The following is an 18,568-nucleotide window of genomic DNA, read 5'->3' as shown; positions in this document are numbered from 1 at the left end:
GTGTGGCACAGGGTGTGGAAGACAGAGAACATTCTAAAAATCTTCAAAGTCTTGATCTTTTAGTTGGCTCTCGGGAATATTGGCTCTCTCTCTTGGCCTTCACAAGTGTTTGTCTCTCCTACGTGGTATATAGCTTTCTTCCTCCTGCTCTTACTTTCTTTCTGCCTGCAGCATTCACTACGTTTCCTTGATGTTATCTCCCCTGTTGACTAAGGGAGAGTTTCCCCTCCTTAGATGAGACAGGAAAGTTGGAGTGGAGCAGAGTTCCCTTCTCCCTGTCATTTAGTATTGCTCTCTGGGGCAGAAGTCCTTCCTACTGGAATAGCCCTTTCCTAGGGAGAAAGGGTTTCACAATGGCTATTCTCCTATCAAGGCCACATGGGGATTCTTCCTGAATCCTCAGACCCGTTCTGTGATTTCTGCAGGGAAAGTGTGTCCTACACTCCCACCCATCATGATTACAATCTCCATGACTACTATCTCACATTGGTTCACACAACCTCCAACAGCTTTCAAAATTAGTAGTTAACTGTTCCTGTTCATTTATGGCATCCAGCAGCTTTTGCTCCAGGCAAACCACTATCAGGTGTATACCTCTTCAGATTCTGGATGTTTGTCCTATTTCAGTTGTCTTGAGAGGCCTAAGAAAAGGCATTGATTTTGTTTGGGCAGTTTGTCTTATGAAGAAGTGAAAGTGTTAGTGGCTCAGTGTCTGACTCTTTGCGACCCCATGGACTATAGCCCATCAGGCTCCTTTGTCCATGGAATTCTCCAGGCAAGAATACTGGAGTGGATAGCCATTTCCTTCTCCAGGAGATCTTCCCAAGGATTGAATGAGGTCACCCGCATTGCAGGCAGACTCTTTACCATCTGAGCCACCAGGGAAGCCCATCTTATAAGGAAGGGGTTGGCAACTTCTAAGTTTTTTAACATGTCAGTGCTGAACATATACCTTCTTGACTAAGATTCCCTACCACTGGGCACACGGAAAGCAAGAGTCACAACGAGGACTGAAGGTGTCCTCGTATTTGGCTTTGGGTAATGGAAATGAAGCAAGGACTCCAGTATAATCTATACTCACACATGGTATTTATGAGAGATATTTTGGCAGGAGTTTTTGTAGGAACGAGTAACTCATTTGGTGACTAGAAGGTAGGGTTTGAGAATAGGCTAACAGAGGTATTGTTGGAGAATTACATAGAATAGCTTGATTGGGGTGGAGGGACCCACAAGGATTAGTAGGAACCAAAGCTGGAAATATTACATGTCCAGAGTACATTTGGACTAGGACATGTGTGATCACATTCTGTGATATCCATTTTGTAAAGGATAACAGCAAATATATAATCAATCTAGCAAATAGTATTAGATAAACTGAAAGGACACTGGGTTATAGTGTCAAGCTCAAGATTTAGTGTCTGACTAGAAATGGAGAAACTGAGGAAGGTTTGTTTGGGATATTATATGTCCCAATGATAAAAAAAAGACCTTTGGGAGATGAGGTACAGGTGTCTGGCCTGTAATATGAAGAATTTGAAATGCAACTAGAACTCACAATGGACATTAGATTTTAGAGTCATTAGATTTTGGAGTCACCTGCATGGAGTCTATAGCTGAAATTTTGAATAGAGATGTGGTCTTTGGGAAGAACAAGAATAGGGGTAAGAACCTTTTGGAATGTGCAAATTTAAGGGGACTGGAGAAAAGAAGTTGCTGCGGGAAAGCAAGAAAGATGGCAGTAAATCCAGGACAAGATGTAAAGGAAATTAACGTAGAAGAGGATCCTTTTTCCTTCTATCTTATGTCTGCGCTAAGGGGCTTACCTGGTGGCTCAGAGGTTAAAGGGAATGCCTGGAATGTGGGAGACCCTGGTTCGATCCCTGAGTTGGGAAAATCCCCTGGAGAAGGAAATGGCAACCCACTCCAGTACTCGTCTGGAGAATCCCATGTAGGGAGGAGTCTGGTAGGCTACAGTCCATGGGGTTGCAAAGAGTCGGACACGACTGAGCGACTTCACTTTCTCTGTCTGGCCTATAGGGGCAGTCTTTGAACTATACAGATTCACTCAGCCCTGACAGAGAAACAACTTCCTATATAGCACAGTCTGAGTGGCCTGCTTCTTGCTAGAGTTTTACCTGAACTCTTTTTATGGTGGAAATAGATGAAAATGTTCCACAGGAAATGGTTAGTGTTTATTAGCTAAGGGTCCACATGTGTGAGCTAACGCCCCATTCTTGGAATCTAACCAGGTAGGAGAGTGATTTGTGGTGGCTGTAAAATTGTAATAGCCAAATTTAGTATACAAAATCACCATGACCTCAGAGGTAATTGCAAATGATTTACTACAGATCAATATATAACCTTCACAATACACAAATTTACCCAGACACCTCTGTTTGTATGTATGTGCTGTCTGTATCCATACATGAAGGACAACAGGGCGCTCCACAGCTGCTATTTGGTGGCCTGTTTCTCACACCGATTGCCCTGTCAGTGTCTAAAGGAAATCGGGCAATGTTTGGTAAATCTCTTCTAAAACAACAAGGCAGTTTTCATCAAGTTTGTGAAATGTAATTTTATTAATTAATAGAAGGGCATGTCTTACCAGACAAACTACCCCCAAATAAATAAAGTTTCAGCATCATTAAAAGCACACAAATGCACAACTTTACAGAGTACGATACAAAGTCAATTTTGATGATGTTCTTACTTGCATTGACTAAAAATCTGAGAAAGACTGTAATCAATCTCTAAATGATTCTGCATAAAGAGGAAAAGTAGAGCACAGTTATTTCATAGAAGGTTTCAGAGTGAGAGTTTGAGTGCTTTAAAAGATATTAGATAGATCACAAATTAAATCACACTCTGTTAACATTACAGCATGGAATCGTAGTTAATCAAAAATAAAAGTTAAAACAGCTGACGAAGGCTGCATATGTTCTTTTCCAACATAACACTACTTTCTACTTTTGGCATGAGTTGATGATCTTTTCCATGAGTAGGAAAATGTGCTCTGCAAACTCTCGGAGGGCACCACGGCCTCCACTGCTTTTGCAAATATATCCAACAGCCTTCTGGGCAGCGGCACAGGCGTCAGCGGGAACACCGCTGAGGCCCACTTTCTTCAAGCACTCCTCATCAGACACTTCATTTCCTATTAAGTCGAAGAAACACTGGTTGAATATTTAAAGAGATGAGGAATATTCTTTCTAAATAATGCAAAGAGCAGTCAATAAACAGTTCTGGCAACTTCAGACACTGCATATAAGAATGCTACAGATTAGATGGAACAAAATGAGTTAAAGTATTTCTATGAATAGTAAATACTTGAGGCCTAGTGTTTTTTCTTAAGCAATTCAACATAAATGCTTATCAATTAGAGGAGAATGGAGTATTCTCTCTGTGTGCCATGCCTATTACAGGTACTAGAAATTCTACATATAAATTATAAGTATTTAAACTTTTTCATGAAGGAAAATTTCCAATAAGAACCCCAAATTTATGTGGAATAATTATTAATGTTTTGCCTTATTTATCAATATTTTTATCCATTCCCTGCAAAGTCTTTTGAAGGAAAGGGAGAGGAATTCCCAGACAACATATTTAAGCCATAAACACTTCACCATCTCCCTATAATACAAACATTTTTAAGAAAGTGACACATTATCATCCAACTAACAAAATCAACAGTAATTCCTTACTATCATCTAGTAACCTAGGACACACTCAAACATCCTCAGCTGTCTCAAAACTGTCTTCTTAGTTGATTTATTTGAATCAGAAATCAAAAAAGGTCCACATATTGCATTTTGTTGATATACATCTTAAGTCTCCCTTTAACAGCTCTGATTTGTTTGCTGCTTGATAAATAATTATCATCACACTGACCTAACTATATCCCGCTCCCTGCCTTGCTTTTACTCTCTCTACCTCCCTCTCTTATCTTTCCTTTGATTGGATAAATTTCAGAAACTCCCAGGACCTAACATTCACCTTTCTGAATACAACTATTACTAAAATATAGACCAAATACTACTAATAAAATGTTGGTTAAGAGTGTTTATTTTAAATTTGTTCTACATGTATCTACTGAAATTTTTAATTATTAAATATACGGAAATTTGAATTGTTTTCAGTGAAAGATAATAAATATTAAAGTATCTCTTTGCATAATTATGGCTTTCCATTATTATGGCTGAAAAGAAGGATACCAACCAAGATATGCCACTTCTTTCCAGCACAGGCCCATTTCTTTTCTCCATTCATCTACAACCGCAAGCTTATCTGGCACATTGACTTCCATTTTGCAATCCAGTTTTAACGAGGAGAGGGTCTGCTTTGAACAGGCCCTTTCTGAGATTAACCTCACCTAAAAAATAAAAGGGCAAAGTGAGAAAACAGACATCACTCACAATAAAATAATACCTTTTAAATAGTACAAATCACAAGTGAGTAGTCCTTTGAAGGACTAGTTAAGAAAAATCAACTAACTTATTTTAAAATGATGAAGTTTCAGCAGATTTTATTTCTAGTAGTCCAATAAAGGTGAAAGACTGTTTTCCACAGTGGAAAGTAATCTATTTACAGGTAAAAAAATAAAACATACATTGTCTATTAGCAATCTAAGATTCCCCTATAATTCATTTTATTCAGAGGAAAGTCTATAACTTGTCTTTCGACCTGCTCAAGAACATGTATTTAAGATCTCTAATGAACCATAATAAATCATCTTAAACTTCATTTTTGAAAATACAAATAAATATTGTTACTTTGAATTAAAATATTCAATTGTAAGAATCAGTTCAGTTCATTTCAGTCACTCAGTTGTGTCTGACTCTTTATGACCCCATGGACTGCAGCACACCAGGCCTCCCTGTCCATCACCAACTCCCTGAGTTTACTCAAGCTCATGTCCATTGAGTCGGTGATGCCATCCAACCATCTCATCCTCTGTCATCCCCTTCTCCTCCCGCCTTCAATCCTTCCCGGCATCAGGGTCTTTTCCAATGAGTCAGCTCTTCGTATCAGGTGGCCAAAGTATTGAGAGTTTCAGCTTCAGCATCAGTCCTTCCAATGAATACTCGGGACTGATTTCCTTTAGGATGGACTGGTTGGATCTCCTTGCAGTCCAAAAGATCACAAGAATAAGCTACATTTTTTAAAAAATCCATCTGACATTTGCTTTCTTCCAAATGCTGACACCTATTTTCTATGAAATCTTTCTAGTTGCAAGATCCTATGGGAAATATTAGGTAGCACCTATTTAAAATAATATGTTCACATTCATTAAATAAACAAGAAATCTATTTGTTGACAGATTCCTAATTCTACTCACCTAAAAGTAAAAACAGCATAATTTTCTAGGCATGTCAAGGTTAAATTTGAGACTCTTTAATTGATAATACTAAAAATCTAAATCTCTTATTTCAGTCACATGTACCTTGACCCTATATCACAATCTTGAAAAACATTGCTATGTTCAGGGGGCACATACCTCAATACCACTTTTCTTTAATAAACTTATCCCAATAGCATCTTTTACATCATAAGATATTATTTCTTTTTGGTCTCCTGATACATAAATGTGGCCATTGGTGAGACATCCATCAATATTGCAAACAAAAAGTTTTATCTCCTTCAGTTTCTCTTTGCCAAAATAACCGTATCTAAAAGAAACCAAAACAGACCTTTGAATCCAAGTGTGAAACTAATCACTCCCTCTCATCTGGCTAACACCAATAAACTTGATAATTCATTCCCATCCAATTATTCAAACATTGCCTTTTCAAGTTACTTCACACACAGACTTCAGCTTATAGTGCAAGAACTTTAAGTGTGGTCCAACCAAACTATGTGGTTCTGAAGCTACTGAATAAGCCATCTATAGGCAAATTTTATGTATATGTCTTCCTCACGTAAGCAAAATATTACGAAAGATTCTAAGATGTTTGGAGGATCAGAAATCAGTGTCTAAGAGTGAATTTAAATGCATCTACTAAAAATAATTTATGATCTAGTGCAAAGGCTGTGAGGTCTTGTTTTCACCTTAATACTCTTTGTTCTGCAATAGGCCAATCAATGTCCACATCGATGTCCACACTGTGCTCGGCTCTCATCTCGTAGTACGCCATCTTCCCACCCTAAAGACATTATGAGTGCCGTGAGGACTGTTGTCAACACGCATTCACGCTTATCCACAAATTTATTAAAATACAGAACAATGAATTCACTGCTACAGTACTAAGAAAAATGAACAACCCAACAATATCAGACATACAACAAGCAATTTCTTTTGGAGGGGAGAGCTTCATATACTTCTTACCCCTTTTCAAATGCTACCTACACAGTGCAAGTTCCCATTTTTAAGAATTCTATTTTAACATTGAAGGAGAGTAGAAATAATACATATCCTCCAGGGTTCTGACCACAAGGAATTTTCTGAGAATCCCTAGTTGTATTCCCTTTGTTCTGGTAAGTCTCTCCCATCATCATCCAAAAGTAGCAGTGTAAGTATTTTGGGAACTTCTGTTCCTATTTGCAATAGGGGTCAGACTGGGGAGGAGAAGGAACTGTAGTATCTATTGCACAGAACTGATCCCTGAGGTACAGACAGGAGTCAACAATAACTGAACAGATCACATGTGGGCAAAAGCAAGAGCAATGAGCGTCATGATCCTGGGGTATGCATAGGGCAAGAAGGTTGAGACGCTTCTTATGATTGTAATCACTGACGGGTCAAGATCAATCACTGGAAATTTACATTTTTCACAGTTGTCAGTCTCTTTAGAAATCTTGTTACAATGAGGAACTTCTATTTTTCTCCACGCTTAGGAAAGGGTCAAATTATAGTCCCCCTTAGCAAAGAGCATAGGGAGAGTTGTACCTATAGATGTCAAATCTAATTTTCCTGAATACTCAAACTTAACTGAACAGCTAGCCTACGGTTTGCCTACTGACCAGAAGACTGGAAAATTTCTTCCCCTTAGAGAACGAGTCACATTAGAATTTTCACTATAAACAGTAGAGTTTGGGGGTTTTAAAATGCTATTTTTTGAGTAACATAAGGATCTGAATTAAAATCCTAACAATGCCATTTACAACTTGTTTTTGCTTTGAGCCAATGACTTCATTTTTCAGAGCTGCCATTTCTTCCTCTGAAACAAAACTAGGAACATGCACTTTATTTCATTATATGAGATAACCTATGTAGTATTTCATATGATCAACAGTAGGTGTTGAATCAACAATACCTATAACTAAAATGAACAAATAGTATATGATATGACCATGTAAGCTCTAAAGCTGAGAGAGGCATCCAACCCACTTATTATAAAATGAGAGCACTTATTGTAAAAGGAGAGCACTAAGATTCAGAACAGATAAAATGATATATTCAAGGTTAAATAGTTACAGATAGAGATATTACTATAATCTGGTTTTCCTAATGCCTAGGTTGCTGCTCTTTTGCCTCTACTATACTGCTGCATTTTTTTTTTTTGGGGGGGGGGTCTCTTTTAAAAGCCGTAAAGATTATTTAACTGTACAACCACAACTTGACAATAATACAACCATGGATTAAAAACAGAGTTTTGAATGAAATAATATGAATACCACAACATAAGTAGAATACTCAACAGTTGATTTCTTATCTTAATGTTAGAACTGTAGCAGAATCCTTCGCATATTCACTGAATGTATCCCAGATCAGTTTGGGGTAAGTGTGCCAGATAAATGCCTCAGATGATAAATCTTGTCAGTTACTCCTTTTCCTCTAGGGGTTGATACTTTCCTTTATGAACAGTGCCGCACTGCTTTTCTTAGAACTCAAAGTACATACACAAAAGGGTTTAAAAGATTTTTTCCAAAACGAGCACAAACCTGTAAGTAACCCATCTCTATCAAATGTCTTTTAGCAAAATAAAACGAGCCATTTTCATATAATTCTCCATCCCAGTCTTGTCGACGAGGTCGTTTAGCTGGATTCAAATTCAGAGGCTCAGTCATTTCACGAACTAAAGGCAAAAAGCTACAATAAGTCCCAGGTGCTCTGAACACTGAAATAGTTCATTCAGTAATTTTTTTAAAAAAGCAAACAAAAATAAACTCAAAATGTAGAATATTTCTGTTTCTAAATAAACAATTTAGAAGATTTTTTTAAAGGAACAAAACCTCTGATAACAACTCTCAGATGATATATTGATAATAATTCTGATAAATAATTCTGATGATTTATCTTTGCCTTTCAATAATAATAATAATAATAAGAGGAAAATAAAGTATCTTATGGAGAAATCCTGAATAATTAAAGGTTTTAAGGGATTCATACAAATATAATGCTTTTGGAGGACATAAAAGCAACCTTACTTGCCAAAGAACTGAACTTGTCATAAAATACTGATATTCAGTATTTGAGCTCTTTAAATCTATTGCACACTATGTGCTTCTACAGAAATACAATGTGTATATTATTTATCTAATGTGGTTGAGAAACGTTTATGGAATTACTGAAAAATGACTATTTCCTCATTAAATTATTGAACCTTACATATTGATGGGAAATGCTTATATAATGTATGAAACATTCTTACCAGTAATTTAAAAACTACTAATATAAAATATACATAACAATAAATTATGTTTATCATTAGTAATAATGAAGGCCAAACAATACCAACATTAATTACACCATGATATAATAAATGAAGCCTTTCTATTAAAGGTCCTATAGTATTTTTCTCCACTGAATCTTCACATGTGATTCCAAGGCTGTTCCTGAAGTCCCCAGACAACACCCTCCCATAGTATCCTTATACTTTCTTTTTAGGCCCCAACTGTCCTAGTAAATATGCATCTCAAACACAGTTTATAGTTATTATGTATTTTAATAACATTTCATTACTGATATTTAAAATGCTGACATCATTAGACCATACACTCTGTAAGCAGTAAGTCCCAGCAGCCAGATCCAAGCGTGCACAGAGGAGACACCTGACAAATACATTAATACTTGCTTAATTCTAAAGTGAAAAGCTTGTGACATCTGACTATGTCACAGAGTACATATTACAGTACTGTTCTTAATGGTTGTAAAGTATTTGATTTTATGGATAATCTAGTTTTGCAGGGTATTTAAGTGGATTTTTTCTCTCCATTATTGGCATATTTGTCTATAATTTCTTTCCTAGAAATGCAACCTGGGGGCTGGCAGAGTCAAACCTATGTACATTTTATTAATAGCATACTATAGTACATACTGGAATTCCCTTGCCTTTTTGCTAAACTTTTTGCAAATTTGTATTTGTTGATATGTATAGGTATTTTCCAACCCTTTTTAACTTTAATCATATAAAACTTTATCATATAAAGCTCAACATTCAGTTTAACACTGGGTTTCCTTGACTTATTCAAAAGTGTGCTTTTCAAGCTTTAATTCTTCCTATATTTTATTTTTGATATTTAGTGGTAGTGGTTTAGTCACTGAGTCGTGTCTGACTCTTGCGACCCCATGGACTGCAGCCTGCCAGGCTCCTCTGTCCATGGGATTGTCCAGGCAAGAATACTGGAGTAGGCTGCCATTTCCTTCTCCAGGGGATCTTCCTCACCCAGGAATTGAGCCTGGGTCTCCTGCATTGCAGGCAGATTCTTCACCAACTGAGCTACGAGGGAAGCCCCTTGATATTTAGTGAATAAGTTCAAAATATTATATATATAAAACAATGAATTTGCTACAGAGAAGATATTCAACAATTGTTTATTGAATGAAATCAATAAACTAGTCATTGATATATTTTATTAATTTTGATGACATTCACATTTAGAGACTGAAAATCATTTTCTGCCTATAACTTTTCTTCTTATCTTAATAGCTCTTTTGTGGACCTTCTCCATTTTTACTGCATCTTCCTTACTATCTCCTTTAAATCAAACACAGGTTAGAGACAATTGGCCCAGTTTTCCTACCCTCAACAAATGTCAGGACTGAACAGAAATCATACTGCCCTTCTTCATATGTTTCATTTACCTATTTGTTGGTAATTCTATTCTTTGTGACATATTTTGCTAGTTTGTCTGGAGAGAAATAAGGCTCTAACTAAATGTTACAGTACTCTTTTGGCATAAGCAGTTGTGAACTTTGCGAAGCAATTCTACAGATTCATTCTTGAGGTTCTCCGTAACTTTTTGGTGGAAGACTTCTATTCCCACCATTCTATATGATTCATAGGTAGAACAACACAAAAGTATCTGCTCTAGAAAAATGTCATATTTGCCTCAAAATACAAATAGAGGATTACAAAATACAAATAAAGGATTATTTTATAATCCTTTGTAAAAAGAAAGAGAATTAATTTGGTTTCCATTGTTTTGTCTCAACAATCACAAGATTTAGAACTGATTATAAATGTTATTATCTACTATAGTGATAAAAATCCCACGTTCTATTTTACTGCTCCCTTTTTAACTCTCCTACTCCTAAAGAATATTTACATAAGAAAAATTAATTTTCCGTAAGATGAGCTAAAATAAAAATCAATACAACAGATTACCTCCTTTCTGAATTTCACCCCATCGAAACTGATGCCGTCTCACAACAGAGAAAACAGAATCGTATCCTTCTTCTCGAATCATTTCTGCAACTTTTTGAAGATCAGTAGGATGTAAACATGGAGAAGTAGCTTGAATATTTCCTACAATGTCAACCTCTTAAAAAGACAAGACAAATGAAAAGAACATCAAAATGAAGTTCTTTGCAAGCAAGTAATACTTAGATCTAAATTCAAATGTTAAACAAGACTTGTGAAATGAGTAACAAGTTGGAAATTACATAAAATTTTGAATAAACTATTAGTCAAATTCATACCATTGTGATAATTAAGAAATTCTATGATGGCATCTAGTGAGGTAGAACTGTCTTTTGAAGCTTCAGAACTTCTTCGGTGAACTTGTGCACCAAACTGTTTGGCCACATTCTCAATTTCATCATGGTCTGTTGAAACCCATACACTGTACAGATATTAAAAAAAAAAAAAGCCAAATCACTAAAAAAAAAAAAAAAAGATAAAAAGGAGCTCTGCAACCCCCAAAATACAGTTTATATAATGTTAGAATAGTTTTTGTACCATCAAAATAATGCTACAGATTTAAAGCAATATAAAATTTAGAGAAAAATAAAGAATTTTCTATGGAGACCACATTTTTAAATGCTTGAAATATAAATGTGGTCCCAGATGTAATATTTATATTATATATAACATTTATATACATATTGTTTACACAGCCCTAGATATTTTATAAAATTAGAAAAAATGGATATTTTTAAGGATAATGGTTTATTAAAAATACTAGTAACACTGGAAGTTCAAATCTAAAGGAAATAAAGAAGATACTATTTCTTTTTTCCCATCAAAATCCAAAACACTGTATAGTTAATATGCCTGCTGAGAAAAAAAATGGACGTGGCTTAGCCAAATTGCAAGGCTGAGTTTCAAGCTCAGTAAAGACATATGCCCAAAACAGTCAGACAAGCCAACTCTTTTTTGGGCGGGATGGGGGCAACTAACAATGGGTACATAAATATCTGAACACAGAATCAACTGGGTGAAGCCACCAATAACAATCAAAGTCGTGGAGAAAATGACTTGACTGGCTCTGGAGAGCTTAGTGTAACAGCTCTATTAACCACACCTTACATAGCTGACCTTTTGCACTTTGTAAGGTGATAGCTCACAGTAAAATATAAAACATTATTTGGGAGATGCATACTAGTCTCTACTGAAGTTTTCTCAACCTTTATAAATTTCCATTGCTAGAAACAGAATTTTTTACTCTAGCCACAATGCTTTTAGACTGACATTCCACAAAGACTTTTGAATGCCTTCTTTTGTATACGCACATACAGTTGATCCTTAACCAACACAGGTTTGAACTGTGTGAATTTTTTTCAATAAATATATGGGGAAAATTTAAGGAGATCTGCAACAGTGTGAACTAAACTGCAAACTGTGCAGGCTAGTACTATCAGAAAAAATAAAGTTAGGTATGCTATGAATGCATGAAACGTATGTAGATAATGGGTTTCCCTGGTGGCTCAGATAGTAAAGAATGTGCCCACAACGCAGGAGACCTGGGTTTGATCCCTGGGTCAGGAAGATCCCCTGAAGTAGGAAATGGCAACCCACTCTAGTATGCTTGACTGGAGAATTCTGTGGACAGAGGAGCCTGGCAGGCTACAGTCTATGGGGTCACAAAGAGTAGACATGACTGAGTCTTTCACTTTACTTTACTTTCATGTAGATAATAGTCTACCCTCACATAGGTATAAGATGAATGATACTTAATATAAAGCTAATAATGTTGCAGCATCTGCCTACAATGAGGGAGACCCAGGTTCAATCCCTGAGATGGGAAGATCTCCTGGAGAAGGAAATGGCAACCCACTCCAGTACTCTGCCTGGAAAATCCCATGGACGGAGAAGCCTGAGGTCACAAAGAGTCGGACACGACTGAACTACTTCACTTTCACTTTCAATAATGTTGCACTTTTGGCTTTTAAAAAATGGAACAATGTTTCTGACACTGTATTATGAATATGACTGTAATACTGTATACCATAAAATTTTTATAACGATTCATTCATTAGTGTGTGTGGGCTAGGCTACCATGAAGCAATCATACTGATTAATATAGACCACCATTATTGTTGTTTAGCTGCTAAGTCCTGTCCAACTCTTTGTGACCCCAAGGACTGTAGCCTGCCAGACAACTCTGTCCATGGGATTTCTCAGGCAAGAATATTACAGTGGGTTGCCATTTCCTTCTCCAAGGGATCTTTTTGACCCAGGGACCGAACCCTGGTCTCCAGCATTAGCAGCTGGGTTCTTTACCACTGAGCCACCAGGGAAGCCCTAGACTACCACAAAGCAATCATATAGCTGCTTCTTTGTTATCAACGCCTAAATCATTATACCTGTAGATAAATACGAATTTATTTTTCACAATATCTTTTCATTTTTGATGTTCAGTGTTAGTAATATATGTAACATGTACAGTGTTTTGTATCATATAAGACAATACTGATGTAGGTACTGATAGATGATTCATCTTGTAAACAAAGTAAAATTACGATATCAATACAGCCAAGTACTGTAAATGTATTTTGTCTTCCTTATGATTTCCTTGATAACACTTTCTTTTCTCTAGCTTACTTAACATACTATATAATAAATATATAAAATGTGTCAATAAATAATGAAAATAAATAAAACTAAATAAAGCATAATGTGTCTCAGATATAGAGAACTAGTGGTTACCAGTGGGGAGAGGGAAAGAGGGAGGGCCAATATAGGGGTAGGGAGAAAAAAATCAGATTACATGAAATCATGTGTGTAAAACTTTTGAAAACTGTAAAGCACTACAGAAGTTAAAGAATTTTTCCTTCAATTAAAAAAAATAAATTTAAAAAGTTGGATGCTCAGTTGTGTCTGACTCTTTACGACCCCATGAACTGCAGCCTGCCAGGCTCCTCTATCCGTGGAATTCTGCAGGCAAGAATATTGGAGTGGGTAACCATTCCCTTCTCCAGGGGATCTTCTCAACCTTGGGATCAAACCCGAGTCTCCTGCATTACTGGCAGATTCTTTATCATCTGAGCCACCAGGATAGACTTAAAATAAAAAACAAACAAAAAAAATGTGTTTATGATATTAGGAAGGGTTTGGTCAACAGTAGGCTACTAGTAGTTAAGTTCTGGGAGATCAAAAGCTGATCTGGGACTTCTGACTGCCCTGGCTGAGGAGGGGAGTTGGCACCCCAATCTTCATATCGTTCAAGGGTCAACTGTATTTCTTTCACTCCTTTCATTCAACATCTACTGAATGAAAGAGAAACTGCATGTTTCAAACATCTATGCTCAACTGTCAAGAGTGAAAAGAAAGAAACTCAAGAAAAATTCCTAACAGTTCTAGATTTAAGAAATTCCCTTTACTATTGGCAGAAGGAAGATTTAAATCTAGAGATAAAGTCAATAAACCCCCACCCTGCCCCTTAATTTTTTTCAGAGGAAGCCTAATAAACAAGATGAGCCATTGGCTAGAGGTCAAGTGTGTCATGTCTACTCATATCATTCTGCAAAAGGCAGAACACCGAAGCCCTCATTTCCCTCCACTGCAAAACAGGAAATAGTTTTGGGATAAGTTTTTTACTGGAAAATGTCACAAAGGTATACAACAAACTGAAGTACCAATGAAAACTCAGTAAATTTTTTAAAGAGAGGATAAAAGGAGGGTGGTGATGGTAGTAAAGTAAAAAGTAAACAGTAAAAGAGACCAGTCTTTAGACATCTAGTTAAATCACTAACTGAAATAAATTACTGAAGCCATTTACTTTAATATCCTGATCTTTACTGCAATAAACATTCAACACCTCAGGATTCAGTGATCTTTTGGAAATGCTTAAAGGTAAATAAAAACAGAGGTTTGCCTATGTTTCTTCTTTCATTATTCATTCATTCCTTCTTTCATGAAATGGAAATGACTCCTGACTGCGTAGTCTGTTTTAGGCCCTTCCCTGGACACCAGGAATGCAAAATCCATTGACATGAGAAATTCTCAACCTACTAGTAGAAATAGAGAATGGCCAGGAAACAATAACTGACCTTTCTATAATGCTTTACTTTTTACAAAGTATTTTTATAGTGCCTGCTATATAACAGGTGCTCAATATATACTTGCTGAATGAATGAAACAGTAAATGGTTAAGAGCATGGACTCTGAAGGAAGGGCTTCAAGTCTTGGCTCTACCACAAGCTAGTTATATGACCTGAGGCCAAATCTCCCTAAGCCTAAATGTTCACTAAAACAGAGGTGACAATGACAGCAATTACCAAATATGGTTGTTATGAAAAATCAATCTAAACCACAATATAGAATAAATGTTTAGTAAGTAATAGCTATTGAAAATAATAGGAATGGTGATAAAGGAACAGTTGACAGTCTCATTTAATCCTCACACTAGCTCTGTTTGAAGGAAAACTGAAGTTTTGCTTTCAGACCTTCAAAGGTCCAAACGTTTAATTTATATGTATTATGTAAGGCAATGGCACTATGAATATGAAAACAACATCCTACATGTACACTTAAAATACAATGATCATCATTTATTACATCATCATAAGGAAGTCAATCATTTCCACTCAGCTAAGGGGCATCATTACATTAGCAAGCTCAAGAGAAAAGGATGAGCAAATGAACAAACAGGTCTTTTTAATAAAATTTAAAATCAAGTATAAAGTAAACGTCAAAGTGGAATGCCAATGGCTTTAGCCTCAAATGAAGTCATACTACATCTAACAGGATGAACAGGAGTATCAACCATGATCCCTATAACAGAAACTTCAAATCATAAACTGCCATTTCAAGGACAACACCGCCCAGGCCTTTCATTAATCATAAATCCACACCCTAAAAGTGAAACCAACTTATGTTTATTTTTCACAAGTATATTAGGCAACATGTAAAAAAATCGATTCACTCTAAGATTTACTTACACAGCATTCAACCACTGTTGAAAACCAAGCTCTTACAAACTCAGCTCTCACAATGACTTTTTACTAAATGAAAATAATATCTCAGCAATATTTTCTTGACTGTTAACTATGTAAGTTAATGGGCAAAGTTAGCAACCTTGAAAGTATTGTTAACTTTGATTCTAAGGAGGCTAGAAACTCAATTAAGTCAAAATGATTTTGGACAAAGTAATCTCCAGGCCTGAAATACAAATCGGGTGAGCTACAGTTTTCTCCAATTCCTTCACAGGGTAGATAGAATTTCTGAAGAAAGTAGAAGGTGAGAAGCAGGAAGGCTGCTCCAAACTGACTACAGCTTCAGAACAAGTCAATTAAATTCAAACCTACCCCTTTAGGATGGTAGATTAGACCTCAAAGGGAAGAGGATGAATGGATAATTACAAGCTTCCTAAATTAACTGTTGAAGAAGGGTGTATAGGGGCTACCTGCCAGAAAGAAGGTAAATCCTCCTGGCAGCATTGAGCACTCCTTTTATGGGGCTGGAATGATCCTAAGAACAAGGCCTTTAAGCCGTTAGAAACCATGATGGAGTTTGGTTGACCACAGAGGCTTGGATAGAGTTGTTATGTGTAGAAAGTTTTGCAGTTTTCAGCAAAACCACCCCCATACCATAAAAGGGAGAGCCTTTGAGGAACCAAAAAATAGAGGATTATGGTGATCAAGTGCACCATCCCCTTACTTTTTCTTAAAAATATGAATTACTACCTGATACAGTACAGTATATTAACTATCCTCTCCCTATTATAATGGCAGCTCCGTCTATGGATGGACCCTACTGCTAAACTCCTGGTTAAGTACACATAACAGTGCCTGTCATGTAGTAGGTAGTCAATAAATATTTGCAGAATGAATGAATCATTTTTGCTCTTGAATTTGTATCTCAAACACACCCTACCTTTTTTAAGGTTAAGCCAGTTTGAAAAGGGTTTCCTGACATATGCAATCGGAGTTGTAAAGGAGTTCTGTTCTCAAATCTATTAAGAATGTGATTTTGATCTCTGGTTTATGTCACAGAAATAGGGTTTTATTACATCACTACTAACTTAGATGCACCTTCTCTCGATCCTTTTTGTTTTCCAGTGTGTACCTTTTGTAAGGAGGTAAAAATGTCCCAAAGTCTGTGAGTTTCACAGGGAAAGAACCACGTCACAGTCATCTTGTAATCCCCTTGGATGTGTATGGCAGAAACTCAGCCTCAGTGTTTACTGAATTGAACCAAATCCCCAAGTCTTTCCCTATCTCTCCTCTGCATACTTCCTGTTACATTACTGTTATTAATATCTTTGTGTGCAGGCTCCTATTCACCCAGCACCACCCAAGACTTCCTTTGGATAAAAACATCAAGAAAATTAGTAAACTTATACTATTTTGGTATCTCCCTTGTAAACATGTTCGGTTAAATGAAAATCATTTATCCACATATTAATGTATGTAATTAATATGCTCCAGAGACAGCCATCTCTTTAAAAACCAAAACTCGAAAATAAAAAGGTGAAGATAATTTACTTTTCACGGGGAACAAATTCAATCACAATTAGGTTGAAATTACCATGTGTAAATTCATTCTTGGCACAGAAAGCTTCCTCCCTTTTATGAATGACATAACTCCTGACTAACATGGCATATGGCCATGTCTCTTAAATGATGCACAATTAAAACCGTCCTTAGGGCAAACGAGGTTCCAAAGGTATGATCAAATCTTTTAGAAGCATTTCATCAAACAGCCCCGCGGTATGCTTTTCCACTGTCTCGCACCCAGGTACAAATGTGGGCAGCTTTCTAGATTGTGCTGACTCACAACAGGCTTAGAGTATTTTCCAAAGGTCAGGAAAGGATCTCCAAGCTGTGCTGGAATGAGAAAAGCCTCGACATCCCACTCCATTCATGAACCTGACGCCTCCTTAATCGATCAGCACCAGGTGGGTGGGAGACGCTGAGCAACAGGGGAAAGCTAGTGGCCTCCGTCTAAAGGAGTTATTATCGCAGACATTTCACAAGGCTGGCCTCCTTGCCTTTACCCTAAGAGGTCAACCTGGGCCGCGCAGACTTTTGAGAAGAGGAAATCTCCCTTTTTACGGGTGTCAATTCTCAAGGGCTGGGGCAGGAACAGTCCCAAGTTCATGGCTACTAGCAGTTACGGAACAAGGAAGAAACTGGAGCCCCGCCTCCCCCGCGGGCAGCCGGGGCCCAGGCACCGCGAATCTTGTGCACCCCTTCCGGGGGCCGCTGCCCCTGGAGCCCTGGCCCCTCCGGCGGCCCGGCTCCCCCTTTCGACCCCCGCCCAGGCCGCGCCGCCCACTCTCGCACATGCGCACCTCTGGAAGACCCCCGAGTCCAGGGCCGCACGCAGGACCCAGCCAATGAGCGGGACCCCGGCCAGGTGCTTAATGTTCTTCAGGGGGATGCCCTTGCTGCCGCCCCGGGCCAGGATGAGGGCCGCCATATGCGGGGGCTTCTCCACCCCTCGGCCCTGGCCGCCGCGGGAGTTGCGCTGTAGCTTCGGCGGCCGGCCCCGAGAGGGTCGCCCCCGCGGGTTGGAGACGGAGGTGGCGGCCCCCTTCTCCACCGAGTCCATCTTCCTCCCACGCCTTCTCCCCAGCTTCTCCACATCCGGGAGCTCTTGTCTCGCCACCTCAGCTCGGCGCCGCCCGATCTCCCCGCCCGACTGCCCGCGGGGGTGGCTGTTCCCGGCCCCGCCCACCTCCGAACCCGCCCCCCCCCTCGCGGGGCACGCCGGGAGTTGTAGTCCGTGGGTCGCTCGCCGGGCCAGTAGGCTCCGCCTGCACGACCCCCAAGCCAAAGTCCGGCACCGAGAGCCCCGTCCTGACTGGAAGGCTTCTGCGGAGCTTGATATTGTATGGACACTAATAAAATAGGCAACATGGACACTAATAAAATAGGCAACTTGGACAACAAATAGTTCTTCTGCTGAAGAATTTCCACATTAGAAATTGTAGTGGGTTTCCCACATCACACCCCGATGCACCC

The 18,568-nt window shown here is 38.1% G+C and overlaps 1 protein-coding gene across 1 annotated transcript; it reads right to left on the bottom strand.

The window, feature by feature from the left end:
• Positions 1–2,560: 2,560 nt before the first annotated feature.
• CMAS (cytidine monophosphate N-acetylneuraminic acid synthetase) lies at positions 2,561–18,259 on the bottom strand. The gene is made up of 8 exons (XM_043440914.1): positions 17,896–18,259; positions 10,859–11,001; positions 10,545–10,700; positions 7,879–8,012; positions 6,046–6,140; positions 5,495–5,666; positions 4,216–4,369; positions 2,561–3,154 (listed from the first exon to the last, which is right to left on the bottom strand). Exons 1-8 carry the CDS (start codon positions 18,153–18,155, stop codon positions 2,964–2,966), a joined length of 1,305 nt encoding a protein of 434 aa, XP_043296849.1. The 5' UTR covers positions 18,156–18,259; the 3' UTR covers positions 2,561–2,963.
• Between the last annotated feature and the right edge of the window lie 309 nt (positions 18,260–18,568).

Source organism: Cervus canadensis, chromosome 21 (assembly GCF_019320065.1).
Source record: "Cervus canadensis isolate Bull #8, Minnesota chromosome 21, ASM1932006v1, whole genome shotgun sequence".
Classification (NCBI taxonomy): Eukaryota; Metazoa; Chordata; class Mammalia; order Artiodactyla; family Cervidae; genus Cervus; species Cervus canadensis.
This window is presented reverse-complemented; position numbering and strand designations above follow the sequence as displayed.